Source organism: Gopherus evgoodei, chromosome 4, assembly GCF_007399415.2.
Source record: "Gopherus evgoodei ecotype Sinaloan lineage chromosome 4, rGopEvg1_v1.p, whole genome shotgun sequence".
NCBI classification, from domain to species: domain Eukaryota; kingdom Metazoa; phylum Chordata; order Testudines; family Testudinidae; genus Gopherus; species Gopherus evgoodei.
This window is the reverse complement of record NC_044325.1, coordinates 117,109,752-117,124,927: the sequence shown is the minus strand read 5'-3', so window position 1 is coordinate 117,124,927 and position 15,176 is coordinate 117,109,752. Positions and strand designations below refer to the sequence as shown.

The 15,176-nt window shown below is 46.1% G+C and overlaps 1 protein-coding gene across 1 annotated transcript in view; it reads right to left on the bottom strand.

Moving 5' to 3' along the window:
* The window catches only part of LMNTD2 (lamin tail domain containing 2), a 53,073-nt gene extending 40,628 nt beyond the window's left edge, over positions 1-12,445 (bottom strand). The window contains 5 exon segments of the mRNA XM_030562147.1: positions 928-1,053; positions 1,056-1,083; positions 5,725-5,916; positions 11,227-11,478; positions 12,441-12,445. Coding sequence (XP_030418007.1) covers positions 928-1,053; positions 1,056-1,083; positions 5,725-5,916; positions 11,227-11,478; positions 12,441-12,445 — 603 coding nt within the window.
* Between the last annotated feature and the right edge of the window lie 2,731 nt (positions 12,446-15,176).

The window sequence follows — 15,176 nt, the reverse complement described above, 5'->3', positions numbered from 1 at the left end:
CACAGTCCATCCTATCACAGCTCCCTACATATTTTCTTACGTTCAGTCTATAATAGCTGTGATGGCCTCCGTGCAGAGCATTGCATGGGCCCTGTTGTTAAGCATGACAACAGCTACCTACACAGGACAGTCAGCACACTGATGTGGTTGTTGTTTAAATGTACATGTGTGGATGAGCCAGTTTCTGCTAGAGTGACTCTGAATTTGTTTGTAGTTCTTATCGGTGAATATTGGCCTGTCAGCAGCTCAGCAGTCTGCAGATGTGGCATGGATGTCATTAGACTCATTTTGCCCATTAATGCCCATGCCTGCCTCTTTCAGAACTGATCTCTCTGTCCTCATTTATAAAACAATGGTATAGGGTGTGTCTGCATGCTACTTAGGCCTGGCCTACACCTAAAACTTAGCTCAACACCTATTTACTTTGCTCAGGGGGTTGAAAAATTCAGATGTTGTTGATCTGACCTAAGCCCCAACGTAGACAGCTCTAGGCTAACAGAAGAATTCTTCCGTCAACCTAACTGCAAGGTAGATTTACTACAGAGACAGAAGAACCCCTCCCTCGCTGTAGTAAGTGTCTACACTACAGTGGCATGGTTGCTGTGCTGCAGCTGTGCCACTCTAGTGTTTCTAGTGTATACATAGCCTTAGCTCTGAGAGTTACAGGCGATTTTGTTCTGTTATCCAACTCCACAGTTCTTTCACTACTTCTATTGCTTGTGGGGTGCCCAAGCCCTAGCTAGCCTGGTCCGTCAGGGTATGTCTACACTGCAAAAAAAATGCCAAGTCTCAGAGCCTGCCTGGGTCAACTGACTGGTCTCGCAGGGCTTGGAGTGCCAGGTTAAATATAGCAGTGTAGAAGTTCCTGCTCTGGGCGGAGTCCACGGTCTGAGATCCTCCCTGCTTGCTGGGGTTTTAGTGACTTACCCTCATATGGAGCTCCTTTTCAGCCTGCAATTCAGAGCTCAGTCTGTCTATTTCCTTTTGGAGATGCTCTGGCTGGTCTCCTTTGGTTTGGTACCTGCAGAAACCCACAAGATCATTACACTTCTCTTTCCAATTCCAAACCATGTTCAGAGCTATCTCAATACAATAGACATGTTTCAGCCATTTTAGAGACAACCACTGTGCTTAGTGCCTTATAAATGCCTAGACAGACAGCTAACCCTAATTTCCAGTGTTTCCTTGTGTGTGTGTGTTTCTGCTTCCCTATAGCCAGAGGATGAATGAAATGAGGTCACAGGAATTACCACCATTGTCTCTTTTTGAATTTCTACCTACACTGTCTTTCCATCCCCTGGGTAAGATTGGATAGGGACTCCCTTTCAAATGCATCAACATTGCTCGTGGGTTAGTACTATGATCTTTACATCAGCAATATGATCGTTATGTTCATTACTCTTCTGAGCCCCTTGCAGCTTCCACATCCTCTTCCACCCCTAGCCGTAAAGCAGTTTGCACAAATTTGTATGTGAACTTTTCCTGATGGGGGTGGAATCACTGGGGACTGAAGCCCCCCTCCCTCCAAACTAGTTTTGTGACACATTAACCAAGTTATACCAAGCCAGTTTAAATGCCTGGTGTCCTTATCTTGCAAACTCTGGAGCAATAACAGAAGCTCAGGAGGCTCCAGTATAAAAAGGCCACCCAGAAGGGTAGGAGCAAGAATCCTCTAAAGTTACGTACCTGAGGCAACTTGTGTGCTGAGGCTGAGGCAGATAGTCTGTCTCTGATTATTATTATACTGGATTCAGGGGGAGTTTTATTATAGTTCTGCTACTGTTGATTGTTTTAGGGGAACACCCATTTTCTTTTCAACTTTTCCCCATTTAAAACGTTGCATTGCAGCAGGAGGAGGAGTGATATAGCACAGTGGTTCTCAACCGGGGTATGCGTACCCCTGGGGTACACAGAGGTCTTCTGGGGGTACATCAACTCATCTAGATATTTCCCTAGTTTTATAAGAGGCTACATAAAAAGCACTAGGGAAGCCAGTACAAACTAAAAGTTCTTACAGACAAAATAAGAAAGTATGCCATTTTTCAGTTCTAGTGTGCTCAGACACTTGTATTTTTATGTTGGATTTTGTAAGCTAGTAGTTTTTAAGTGAGGTAAAATTTGGGGTATGCCAGACAAATCAGACTCCTGAAAGGGGTGCAGTAGTTTGGAAAGGTTGAGCACCACCTCAGTGCTAGAGCATTTAACTGCAGATTAAGGGGGCCCCCAGCTTCAAATCCAGATGCCCTCTCAAAGCAAGATGAGTGATCATGGACAGGCTATGCACTCTGACTGGCTCTTGTAACCCCGTCCATCCCATTCTGAGCACACAGGGTCTGGACCTCTGAGCCTCAACACATTCAGTCAGATGGGGCCAGATCAGGGCTGGTGATTAGCAGTCAAGTGATAGGCTCTTACTGTAAGTGACTTGCCCTGGTACAGACGGTGTCGCTGGTGGCCCAGGAAGCTGAGGTGGAAGGGCTGCCTGTGAGCTCTCTGATCAGGTACCAGGAAGCTTGCCATGTTAACAGGAGATGAAACTTGAGTACTGTCTCCTTTGGGAAGGCTGGGAGCCACATAGGGCTTCTGCCCTGTGCTGTTTCTGACTTGTGTCTTCTTGACATCACTTCTGATGTGTTGATGTCACGACTGGTCAGACAGCTTGCCTTTCTGATGGGAACATTGCTCCCAGGCAGGATGTGCTCACTCTTGGCTTTGAGTGCAGCGCGCATGTGATTCAACACGGCTTTTTCTGTAGTATGTTCCTTAAATGCAGGAAACCCAGAGTTGTCAGCGGAGCGGGAGGAAACCGAAAGAATCTGAGGGGTCAAGTCAGCATTTGGAAGCCAAGCCAAAACCACAAGAGTGTGTGTGTATGTGTGTGTGTGTCTGTTGCAGCCGCAAGCATCCCTCTGAGGAAATACTCTGGCAACACAGACTACCACAGTGCCAGCTATGATCCAAGAATGAAAAGGCGAGTGGCTGTACATCAGGTTGAGGTTCAGCCAGGAGGACCCCCGTCAGGTCCAACTCAGACTTTGCCAACTCCAGGGGCTGAGCTGGAATGCACAAAGGACTCACCAAATATGCTTCAAAGAGGGAAGCTCTTTGCAGGCTCTTGTCTCCCGCTGGGTCCTAAAACCAGCCAGGTAAACCATGGCTTACAGATCATTGTGATAACACAGCAAACAGCAGCAGAAAGGCTGTGCTAATCTCCCTCCCTTCCATTTTTTTTGCAGGCACCAGAGGCTCAATTCAACTTTCCCCATGCAGTCATTTACATATGTGCAGAGTCTGTGCAAAGTGGGTATAAAAGCAGGAGAAAATCTGAATGGTAACACTGCACACCCACTCAGGGAAGGTGTCAATGACTACACAAGGTGCAAGGCAAGGGAGGATTACGACTAAGGGGCTTTACAAAGGTGAAGCTGACCCTAAATGTTCCCTGTTCTGTCGAGGTGTTTGTATTGTGCTCATCCCTGCAGTGTCTGAGCACCTGATGATGTGGCTCCAGTTGAATAGCAGTCCCAGAGCGTGAGAACTACACCCACAACCATCACTTGTCAGCACTACTTCAGGCAAACAGGAACACATGTGACTTATGTCAAAGGCCATTTTATAACACAGAGCAGCTCATGCAGCTCTGCTAATAAGCTGAATCCTGGACAGTCCTGGAAGAACTTTTCTGGGATGAGCCGTGATCTAAGGGCAGCAGTGACTGTAATACAATCATTGCTCTTTGCTCACTGCGGTATAGTCATTGCTCCCCAGGCCTATCCAGAATGATCCCATATGCCCTGCTCTGGAGCCCCAAGTGATTTAGGATCTATAAGGCCAGACCCACAGCTGATGTAAATTGTCATAGCTTCCTTGATTTCAGTGGAGCTAGGACTATGTACACCGGCTGAGGAGGTGGCCCATATAGCTGTGTCCTATAATGTATCCATACGGGGTTTCTAGGATACAGGGAGGAAGGGTTTTTTTAATAGGCATGGTAGCTGTTCTCTGCCACATACAGTTTATTCATGTTCTGGATCACAGAGCTTGAATGGCTGTTTATATTTTCACTGCCTCCCTTTCAGAAGGAGCACAGCCTTGTTTGCACGGTGATTCATAGGCAGAGCCATGATGTAGCATGCTCCCTTCCATGCCCTGAGCTCACCGGATTTCCTGGTGGCACGAACTTTGCACCAGAGAGCAGGCTTTCAAATCAGTGGCACCGGCAGGAGCGGGATCCTCTTTTCTGTCATTTCCTGGAAATCTTTCATCTTCCCATCGCAGGCTGCACCAAAACCAAAGTTCCATTTTGTGTTTGTCTTGCAAAGAAATCTCAGAGCTGCCTGGCTTTTTTCCTCTAGGGATTGTGTCTTGTTGAGCAAACAGCCTTTGCTTTTGCTCTAGTCTTGTTTTGGGCTGGTGCTGTATGCAGTTCTTTTCCGCAGTCACATCACTTTCTTTCACTCTGCTCTATTTCCCAGTGAGACAATTCTTGGCTAGCCTCTTGGGCGTTAAAGGCCAGACTTTCAAAAGTGCTCAGCACCCAAAATGAGGAGCAGATTGTCAAATGGGCTCAGCACCAAGGGCAAGTAATGGGAGATGCTGGGTGCTGAGCTCTTTTGAAAATTGAACCTCAATTATGGGTGCGGATGTCCTGGAAATCTGTTCCCACCGGCTTGCTCCTGCTTCCATTGACTAAGCAAATTGACACCTTGATGCACATTAAGTTTGCAGAGTCTCGCATCCATCTGACAGCTGGATTTGCTTCAAGGGTTTGATTTTCAGAGCTGCTGAGCATCTATGGCATTGCTTGGCTTCAGTGGGAGGTGTGGGTGCTCAACACCTCTGAAAATCAGTGCCTGGGTGTATGTATTCTGCATGTGAGCCAAAGGCAGCTGCTATATTTGGGGAGCCAAGAGGGGCTGGGCTAAGCTTTCTCACTCTCACTAGAAGAGATGCTCTGTCTATGTTAGAGTGACTATAGAGTGACTATAGAGTGAAGTAGCTAATCCAGGGGTTGCTGAGTCATCACCTATTAAGGCTGTAGGGCCTGAAATCTGGAGTTGCCATGGAAGTAATCTGACAAATATTTGACAAATATGCAAGATATCATTTGCAAAAATTCTCTGTTCGTCTCCCTCCTTCCCCCAAAGATTTGCTCCCTTCAGTTCTCCCCTGTGCTGCTCTCTTTGACCCCCTTCTCTCATTTCTATTTTCTCCCAGCCCCCTGCAATCTATGGCAGCCTTCTCTATCACTCATGTTTCCTTATACACTGTCCGCCCTACAGTGTGCTCCCTGATTCTAGACACCAGGCCTAGAACGTGACCCCTGAGGCCCCCAACCCACCCATGGCCATTGTAAATCAGGGCCCATAAATTCATGAGATTCACTTAAAAATCATGAGAATGTAAAATAATATCAATACGTTTTGAGGCAGGAGTCTTGTGGCAAAAGTAGCCTGTGCTCATGCATTACTGGTTGTAGTCTAACGCATACACACACAAGGGGGGTGTATCCTAACTTTTGGGTGCTGACTTTGCAACCTTAATAATGTTGTTTGCCCGTAGTTTTCTATGGAGGCGATGTGGATATATAATGGTGAGATGGGCCTTTTCACCCAGGCAGATTCCCCTCCTTTTGCCAGTTTTCGTGTTGTCACTCAGTGGGACTTTGTCACATTTCTCACCACACCAGTGTCTGACCTCAACCCCTTCTTTTCTGCTGTTCACCTTGTGGGGGTTGCGCTCACTCTCTGCCTCATGCTCACTAGCTCCTGCAAAATGAAGGAGAGCCGGGCTGCTGGCTCCTTCTGAGCGGCGCATCTCAGCCCCTGGATTTCCAGGTCCCTCTGATGCAGCAGCAAGCGCAGGACATGGGTGTCATCCGTCTTCTGCAGGCCCTTCGGCTGCACAGGCAGGGCTCTGCAATGGAACCAAAGGATATATAGTTCATTAAAATGATAACAATCCAAACCCATGCTCAGATCACAGGGAGGTTCAAACGTTCTGTGCACCTCTAGAGTATGGGCTGCTTACTCAAGCGATTTAGGAGTCTTAACTTTAGTCATCTGGTTTTGAAAACTTGGCCATGGTACTTTTCATGCATATATGAATTGAACAGCAGATGGGATGGGTAAGTATTATCACCCAGTTTTATAGAGGATGAAATGAGCACAGAGAGGTGAAGTGACAAGCCCAAGGTCACACAGTAAGTCAGTGGCAGAGCAGGAAATAGAATGCAAGTTCCCTTCAGTCTGGTGCCTTATCAGCGTCTGAGTGAAATCTCTGGATGAAGGATCAGAGGGCTGGATTCTATGTTTCATTATAGTCCATGGGCCAGGGTGTAAATTCAAGACTGTATACGCCCCACAGTGCACAATGGCATGCATGCCCACAGGTGTCAGTAGAAGCTTTTCACAGTGATCAAGCAGAGAATATGGTCTCAGTGTAGTAACTAAACCGTTAGTGATTATTTATCATTTGTTTAGTGCCTCACTGAATGAGACAATCTGCTCCCACTGCTACTTCTGTTCTTGTGTCTCTTCTTTCCCCATCCTCCTCTTTCTGTTTATCTCCCTCTTCCTGGTCTTATTAAACTTCCTCTGCAATTTTGTCTGTGTTTCCTTCCCTGAACCATCTCCTCATTCCTTCCTGTGGGCTTCCCTCCCCCTCACCAACTCCCATTCTGGGCACTAAAATGAACAGTGATTCAGTAGTTCATGTGGACACTGAAACATCAACATTTGGGTTTTACAACAGATACTCTGATTAGATGAATAGGTGACTAGGGAATTCACACAGCTGAGTCATTGTTTCAGGCTGTCTGCAGATTCAGGCAGACATCACAGCATCACCTGCACTCAGGATACACTTGCACAGTTACCTTTGCCGCTGTGAAGGCTAGAAACTTTTTTTTGTTTTAAAAGATGAAAACTTAGATTATACAGAATCTGAGTGTCCTGCAAGCTATATAAACACAGTTTGTGGACTGTCTGTCTAATACCCTTGCCTGGAACCTTCCTGAAGATTGCCCCTCACTACCCCTTACTATTCATTGTTGCAGTTTACCAGGAGACAAACCTTTTGAGACATATTAGTGCTGCTTTAGGTGGACAGGCGAAAGCGGGAAAATAAAGGGACCCAGGAGCTCTGGGTATATGATGCTGAAGATCAGGAAGGCAGCCCCAGAAAATAAATAGTAATAAACAGCAAGGGGAAAATGTAATATGTGGGGAAGTGCGGGGTGGATTTTTCTCTTCGCTCCCTGCCTGTTGGAATATTTTCCTATAATCACCTTGACCAGGCAATAAAATAAAACTCTGTTTTCATAATGCTCCTCACTTTCCTCAAAAACTACAGGAAAAAGTCCTTCTGTGGTACCCAGCTTCCCATACTCTTCTCCCTTTTCCACTGGCATGCAGAGCCCATGCATCTGTAATGTCACCACCTCCCTGACAGTATCTGATGCACAGGTCCCTTTCCCCTAAAGGTGTCCAGGTATCCGGGGCCTCTGTAATGTTTCCTCCCCACGTTCAGGTGTAACCCACCACTGTGTGTGTGTCATGTATCCTCTCTGTGTCTGATCCACAGAGTTTAATCACCTGCCACCGCTCCTGGCTAGGAGGATTCCTCTTTTAGTTCAAGGAGCAGAGGCCTGGGCCGAAGGTCCTGGGTTTAAACTCTGCTGTAAACCAGTGATGGGGCTACTACTACACAGGTATCTGTTGTACAGACCTCTTCACCCCTCTGATTCTGTAAAGTCTCTTCCTCATCATGCCCACGTATCTGGCGACAGACCCCTTTCCAATGGCAGTGCCTATGAACCTAGTGCCTCTGCAATGTCCCCTCCCTGCTGCCCAGACTTTGACCACCCTGGCTGGCAGTTCCAGTTCATCCAGTGCCTCTGTAATATTTTGTTCTCATGTGCCTCTATCTGTTTCACAGGCCACTTTCCGATAGGCTGGAATTGCCTATATTCGTGGTGCCTCACTAAGGTCCCCTCCCTACTTGCAGGTACCGATTGTCTCTCTTGTCCGCACAGAGCCAGCTTTGCAGCAGCCTGGATTGCTTGTTGGTTTATTTATTTATTTATCTATTTATTTTTCCCTTCAGAGCCATTCTTTACTCCCATATGTTGTAATAATTACAAGTGATAAGTTAACAGCTGGTCTGCTATTCTGGGCCCAGCAGAGCCGCCCACCTCTTCCTTCCCTCCCTCCCACAGCTCTGGGTCAGCTTTCTGGCTCCAGCAATCAGGGGTTCCTATGATTTCTTAGACCCCGAAGAATCAGAGCTTTTCCTCGATCACCATCTGTCTTCCCCTTTCCCTCCCTCCCTCCCTCCCTCTCGCCATACGGCAAAGTGGTGATTTTGTGATTGTGACATCCATCTGTTGCCATGGAAAAGACTGAAATAGCAAAGGAATGTGACTCCCCTTGCTAGGAGGCCACAAAAAGAGATAGTGAAGGGTATTTTTTACCCCCGTTGGCATCAGCGTCCTTCAGTGTCACTGATGATAACTGAGGGCCTAGTAATAATCCCATGACAGGTGTTGTACAATACTGGGAGTGATTTTGATTGGGTGCTGTCTCCTGGGCCTTGCGTGTCACTTTCTTGACCTGTTGTTAGAGATTGCAAACAAGCAGGTCGAAACAGTCTAAAGCCCTGTGGCCCTGGCATTCAAGTGTGGAATCCCCATCCATGCCCCCAGACCGACCCAATCCAAACACAATTGCTGACAAGATCATGACATTACTATTTATCCAATCGCTTTTCCCCATGGAGCCCCTGAGCACCTTGGCCTAGTACGCAGCTGCTATTGCTCCACTCTCAGAAACTCATGCTAAGACCATCCCGTGAATCAAGTGTCAGGAGCTACTCTCCCACCAGTAGGTGGATCATTTCAGCGATCTACCACCTTGTGAACAGTGTCCCAAAGGACATTCAGGGAACTGGTCTTTTATAGCACAGGGAGGAGCACAATCACCATTAAACATACTCTCTTTGTGGAGATCTTCTAGAATCCCTCATTTACTCCCCCCGTCCATCACAGAATCTAGGGCTAGTCTATATGAGAAGTGCAACGCTGGCGCAGCTGCACTGCATCTGGTGAAGATGTTCTATGTAGATGGGAGAGAGCTCTCCTGTTGACATAATAAAACTACCTCTGCAAGAGGCAGTAGTTATGTCAGTGGGAGAGCGTCTCCCGCCAACATAGTGCTATCCACAGCGGTTCGTAGGTCGGTGTAACTTATGTTGCTCAGTGGGGTGTCTTATTCACACCTCTGAGTGACATAAATTGTACTGTCATAACCTATAGTGTAGACAAGTCCTAGAAATGTAGGCCTGCAAGGGACCTCGAGAGATCATCTAGTCCTTCCACCTATGCTGAAGCAGGACCAAATAAATGTAGACCATCCCTGACAGGTGTCCAATCTGTTCTTAAAAACCTCCAATGGCAGGGTTTCCACAACCTCCCTTGGAAGCCTATTCCAGTCCTTAACTTTTTAACTCAAAAGGTAGTTTTTCCTAATATCTACCTAAATCTCCCTTGCTGCAGATTAAGCTGATTACTTCTCCTACCTTCCTAGACACGGAGAACAATCTCCTTTCTAACAGCCTTCAAAATATTTAAAAACTATTACCAGGTCCTCCAAATCTTCTTTTTTCAGAACTAAACATACCCAGTATTTTTAACCTTTCCTTGTGGGTCAGGTTTTCTACACCTCTTAATAATTGTGTTACTGTCCTCTGGATTCTCTCCAACTTGTCCACATCTTTCCTAAAGTTTGCAGCCCAGAACTGGACACATTGCTCCAGCTGAAGTCTCACCAGTGCCAAGTAGAGTGGGATAATTACTTCCTGTATTAATAACACTCTTGTTAATACACCCCAGAATTATATTAGTGTTTTTCACAACTGCATCTCATTGCTGACTCCAAGAGGTAGCAAAGTTTAGTGGCTCGAGCATCGACCAAGAACGAGGTAGTTCGGAGTTCCAGTCCTGCCTCTGCCATTGAGTCATTATGTTGTCTTAAGTGATTTGCTCAACATCTCTGGGGATAATACTTTGCAAATGAATTGAGAGGGGAGCTGGTTGATATGTGTACAGTGCTTTGGGAATGTAACATATAATGTATGTTTTTAGCAATAGTATTCTCTTAGTTTTAGCACCATGCATTATCCCAGTTATGGATGCTAGACAGGGACCCATGTTCTCTGAGCTATTTGAGGGTGGAAAGATATCAGAACTATCTTGTGAGGATTAACCATCCCATTGTTCAATGACACTCCTGCTGGCTAATTAATGGCCGCATCATTGTTCCTTTTAGACTCAACCCTTGCTCTCAGCTAGAGGAGAGCTGTGTTAGGTGTATGGCCCCGGAAGTGATAAAGAGCCTTTGTATAGGTGCTGGTCTGAAATCATGTGATGTCCAGGTTTCCTTACTTTCAAATAGGCCAAGTTCTCTCTTACGGAAGGTGCTGCGCATTATGGGTGCTCTTATGCAAATGACTTGCTAACATTCTGCATCTGGGGGGAAATGCCAGTAAGCTTGCCTGCTTTTCAGAACTCTCCAGAAACCATGCCTTAAAATGAATAGTGGAAATAAACTCAGGCATGTAAATCCACAACATTGGTTCTCATTTACATGCCTTGTTACAAGGTAACAAGGTGGAGTTTGCTAACAGTGACCAGGAATTTATTTTAATAGCAATCCTCTAGGCCCAATTTTCAAACCAGGGGCTTGAGAGGGAACCTATATCCCATATTAGAGGATTCTAATTGGTGCTTGCCACCAGCTGTGTAAAAAGGGGACTTTCCTGCATGCTGTATATCTGAATGCAGGACTGCCTGTCCTAGTAACTCCCCAATTTTGAAAATTGTATTCCATGTGTTAATTAGAATGGGCAAGTGGTAGGAAATGAGAGCTATGAAGAGAGAGAGGTTTTTGTGGTAGGACATGGTATTGGGACTCAAGAAAATCTGGATACTATTCCCTTCTCTGCCTCAGACTTTTGAGTGGCCTTGGGTATGTCCTTTCACTTTTCAGTGTGTCAATGTAGCCTCTCTAAAATAGGGGTAATACTTACTTCCCACACCAGATTTGTGAAGCAATTGATGGATGTGAAGGGCTTTCAGCTCTTCAGAGGATGCTATTGATATACAAAGCGGGTGTTATGCTGATGGCACATTTGAAAACTTAGCGGCAGAAGGAGTGCATTGATACGTACTTGGGCTGTTGCTCAGGGGCCTCAGAAAGAATCCAATAGCAGCCTGTGCCATCTTCTCCCTGGCCCACATCCTCTCTGGCAGGCTGCATGCTGCTTTCAGTGTCTACGGGAGGATCCTGGTTGTAGATGGTGGTTTTTCCCAGACCCTCACTCCTATTGGAGTGCAGCCTGTGCAGCTTGTCTTCTTTCTGTGTTTCTCCCATGGCTCTAGGATCATCTCCAGGCAGCAAAGGCAAATTCTCTGGAGGCCTCCTAGGAAAGGAGAAATAATTGTGTATAGAAAGTGTCTGTTCCTCCCAAAGGAGCCAATATGATGCCCTTCCTTCTTTCCCTCTCATCATGGACCTCTCTGACATCAGGAAATGATGCTCCAGCTCTCACCTCCACTGATGTATATTATTATTAGCCCCACCTGCTACCACTTGCTTACCATAGGGCCTTAGTCACGAGGAGTAAGACTTTATAAATAATTCCACTGGGATAGATTGTGCCTTTAAGCACAGCCCTGAGCAAGGAGTTCTGCATAAGCGACCCTCAACCAGGAATAGCCCCAGGCGGCATCGTGCCTGAGACATAATTCCTTGCTCCAGGAGAGAGAGGGGTGAGGAGTGGGCTGTACCAGTAGCAAACTTCAACACTCCCTTGCTGGCTCAGCTCCACGGGTTGGGGCATTTGGTGGGGGACCCAAAACTTCTCCCATTCCTTGCCCCTTCCTGCATGCTCCCCACTCCCCTGCTCTAGATGGGAAGTAGAGCCCAGAGCAGGACTATTTTTAATTCTGCTCCCATAAGGTCCCCTGGGATCCTGGTCCCACTGCAGGGCTCTACACTAGTCCTGGGCAGGGCTCTAATGTGGAGTAAAGTGGGAGCTGCGTGCCTGTAGCCCATGCAGCCCCCACAAGGATTTATGGGGGTGGGGAGGGTTCTTAGTCCTTTTACTCCCCTGCATGGGTCTGTAGTCCAAGGGCTTGTCTGTACTTAAAACACTGCAGAGGTGCCACTGTAGACAGTGCTTCAGTAAAGAGACTACCTATGCCCACAGGAGGGCTTCTTCCAACAGTGTAGGTACTCCACCTCCTGGAGAGGCAGTAGCTAGGCTGATGAGAGAATTCATCCATTGCCATAGTGCTGTCTACACGGGGGGTTAGGTCGGTTTAACTGCATCATCCAGGGGTGTGGATTTTTCACAGCCCTGAGCGAAGCAGCTATACCAACCTCATTTTCCAATGAAGACCAGGCTCAAGTCACAGTCTAGCACTCAGTGTAAAGGCTGAGGAGGGTGCTTATTTGCCTCTATTGTCCTTGTTACTAAAAATCAGGAGCATAAGAAACTAGAATACCCAGCTAACCTGAGTCTGAGTTCAGCAAGAACAAAGGCTACTCCAGGTTGGGGGATTAATGAAGATTTTACAAAGTTTCTGTTCACCTACTGCAGCATAGCATTTCCCATTCTCTTATTCTATTAATTATAATTATATATACAAACATGTTGTATAGGCTAATAAAAGATGGATAGTTTCTGCCTTATTGCTTGCGCGGTGTTTGATGTCATCATAATTGTGCACCTGATTCAACAGTGCGTTACTCCAGCTTTACATTACTGTTTCTCCCAATAAAACCGATGTGATGCTGAAGTCATGCAGCTTGGATCACATGCTGTGTGTGCAAATAAAGTGCTTATGAACAGTAATGGAGACTGAAGTCCTCCCTCTACAGAACAGGTGCGGCATGGACAATGAGAGCGCAAACCTTCCCCATGCTATCCAATTAACGGGCCTCAGCTCTGATGTGGGAGACCTCTTGTAAAGTGTCCATGGCTCATTCAGTCCCCAGCCTCCCTGCTGAGACTACCAGCCAGGGTGCTAACTGCTTTCCAGTTGTGGTTTGTGATGTGGACACCTGTCCCTAGGAACTGGACTGAAAGTATCAGACTCATTTCACATATGGGCCACCCAACAGAGAAATTGAACTGCCTAAACTAGGGACAAGGTTGGGTTGAATCGAGGGTCAGAAACACGGGAGGGAAAGATGGTTGATGAGTACAAAATACACAGGTAAGTGGATCTAGTACACGCAAGGAAGAAGAGAGCTCCTATTGTGTGGACAGTGCTTCCAATTTTGTGGACACAATCCATAGCATTTAGACCTGGTCTGTAGAAAAAAACAATTTTGTTATATCGGTGCAGTCCCCTAGTGTGCATTCAGTTATGTCAATAGAAACATGGTTATTTCAATATAACTTGTTCTGATTAAACACTTCTCTGTTGACATAACTGCATCTCTGCTAGGGGGCTGCATTGATTTAATTAATCACTGAATAAACTGAATGTAGGTTAGGCCTTAGACGTCTAAGTGCTATGATTTGTGCCTGTCATTAATAGTGGGTGAAAAATTGGGCCTATAAAAATAGAGGCTGCTTCTTATATCAGGATCTTAATGTCTCCAGAGAGGTCTGTATTCTAAAATAGGTCAGTCTCTGCATGTATGGAGGCAGACGGAACAGGTGCAACCTATGGTTTTCTACCTCTCTGTTGTATATCAGACCTCTAAGAGTCTGGGCTTAATGACACTAAGACCTGCTCTACGCTTAAAAGTTTTATTGGCATAGTTCTGTCAGATAGGAATGTGAAAAACCTCACAGCCCTGTCCACAAGAGCCCTAGTCTAGACACGAGTATACTAGCAAAATGGTCCTTTGGCTGTTGTAGCTTATTTTGTTCGGGGAACTGGGATAAGCGATACCGGCAAAAGAACTCTGTTGCTAAAAGAAGCTGCATCTCCGCTAGGGGTTTTTGCCTGGTTGGCTATACCAGTATAGCTGTACTGCCAACCCCTTTCTAATACAGACAAGACCTAAGACTTGAGTTGTGTTGATGCTCCTTTATTGAGGATTTATATCCTGCCCTTGCAGAGGAATGGACTCCATTGATACATAGGCCTCTTTCCAGTCAGCTCACAGCTGTGTGTCTGGAGGTCTTGTCTTGCCTTAGGCTTTGTCTACACTGGCACTTTGTCAGCAAAACTTTTGTTGTTCAGGAGTGTTAAAAAAACACCACCATCACCACCGCTACCCCCGAATAACAAAAGTTTTACTGACGAGAAGCTTGACAAAGATATAAATCTCCTGCTCATTTTCCCTCAACTTTTGCTCAGCTCTCTCCATTTCCTAGGCCCATTCAGCATTAGGAGCCTAAAAATGACTTTCCGTTCCCTGGGTTTCATGTTTTCCCACCTGTTTTTCACTGTACACCTTCTCTTTTTCAAACAGAAAGAGCTGGGTGTATAACCAGAGGAGGCCTGGAAGCTTTTCTGAAGATATCTAACAGCATCTTTCCCTTCTAAACCTGAAATGCCCAGAATATGGATATTGTTTCCCCTCGCCTGTTTTCCGGGTCATCCAATTTCTCCTCAGAGCTGCTTATCCCCTCAGCTCAGGGAAGACATATCCCTCTTTATCCCACTTGTTTCACCGGCTGCTTTTTGTAACTTATTTTCTAAGTAAGACATTTGGGATTTGACATGAGAGTCCTTATCTCTGAGAGACTGTGTGTTTATTAAAATGACTGTTTTTTTCTCTCAGCTGCTATTTCCTCTGCTAGACTCTGCATACAGGAGGAGATTGCTTAAGCAAGTGAGTCTTCGGCCTCTTATATATTTATCCATTTGAATCCATCTGCGGCAATCTGGGAAGTATCTGGGCAATGTTTTTTGGTAGGTTTTCTTTTTTTCACTTTTTGAATTTTTGTGCTTGATGGGGTGTTTACACCCCAGGTGGGCAGCAAACAGGTTACTGGGAGCTCAAAGACTCAACCAGCTGATTGGTGGCACCTGGAGGGTGCATTAGGTACAGTTCATTAGCAGACCCAGCTGGGTTGTCCCATAAAGGGAGGCACCCAGAGCAGAGAGTGTGAGAAGACCTTGGGATCCTGTCCTGAAAAGGGAGCTCTGGCAA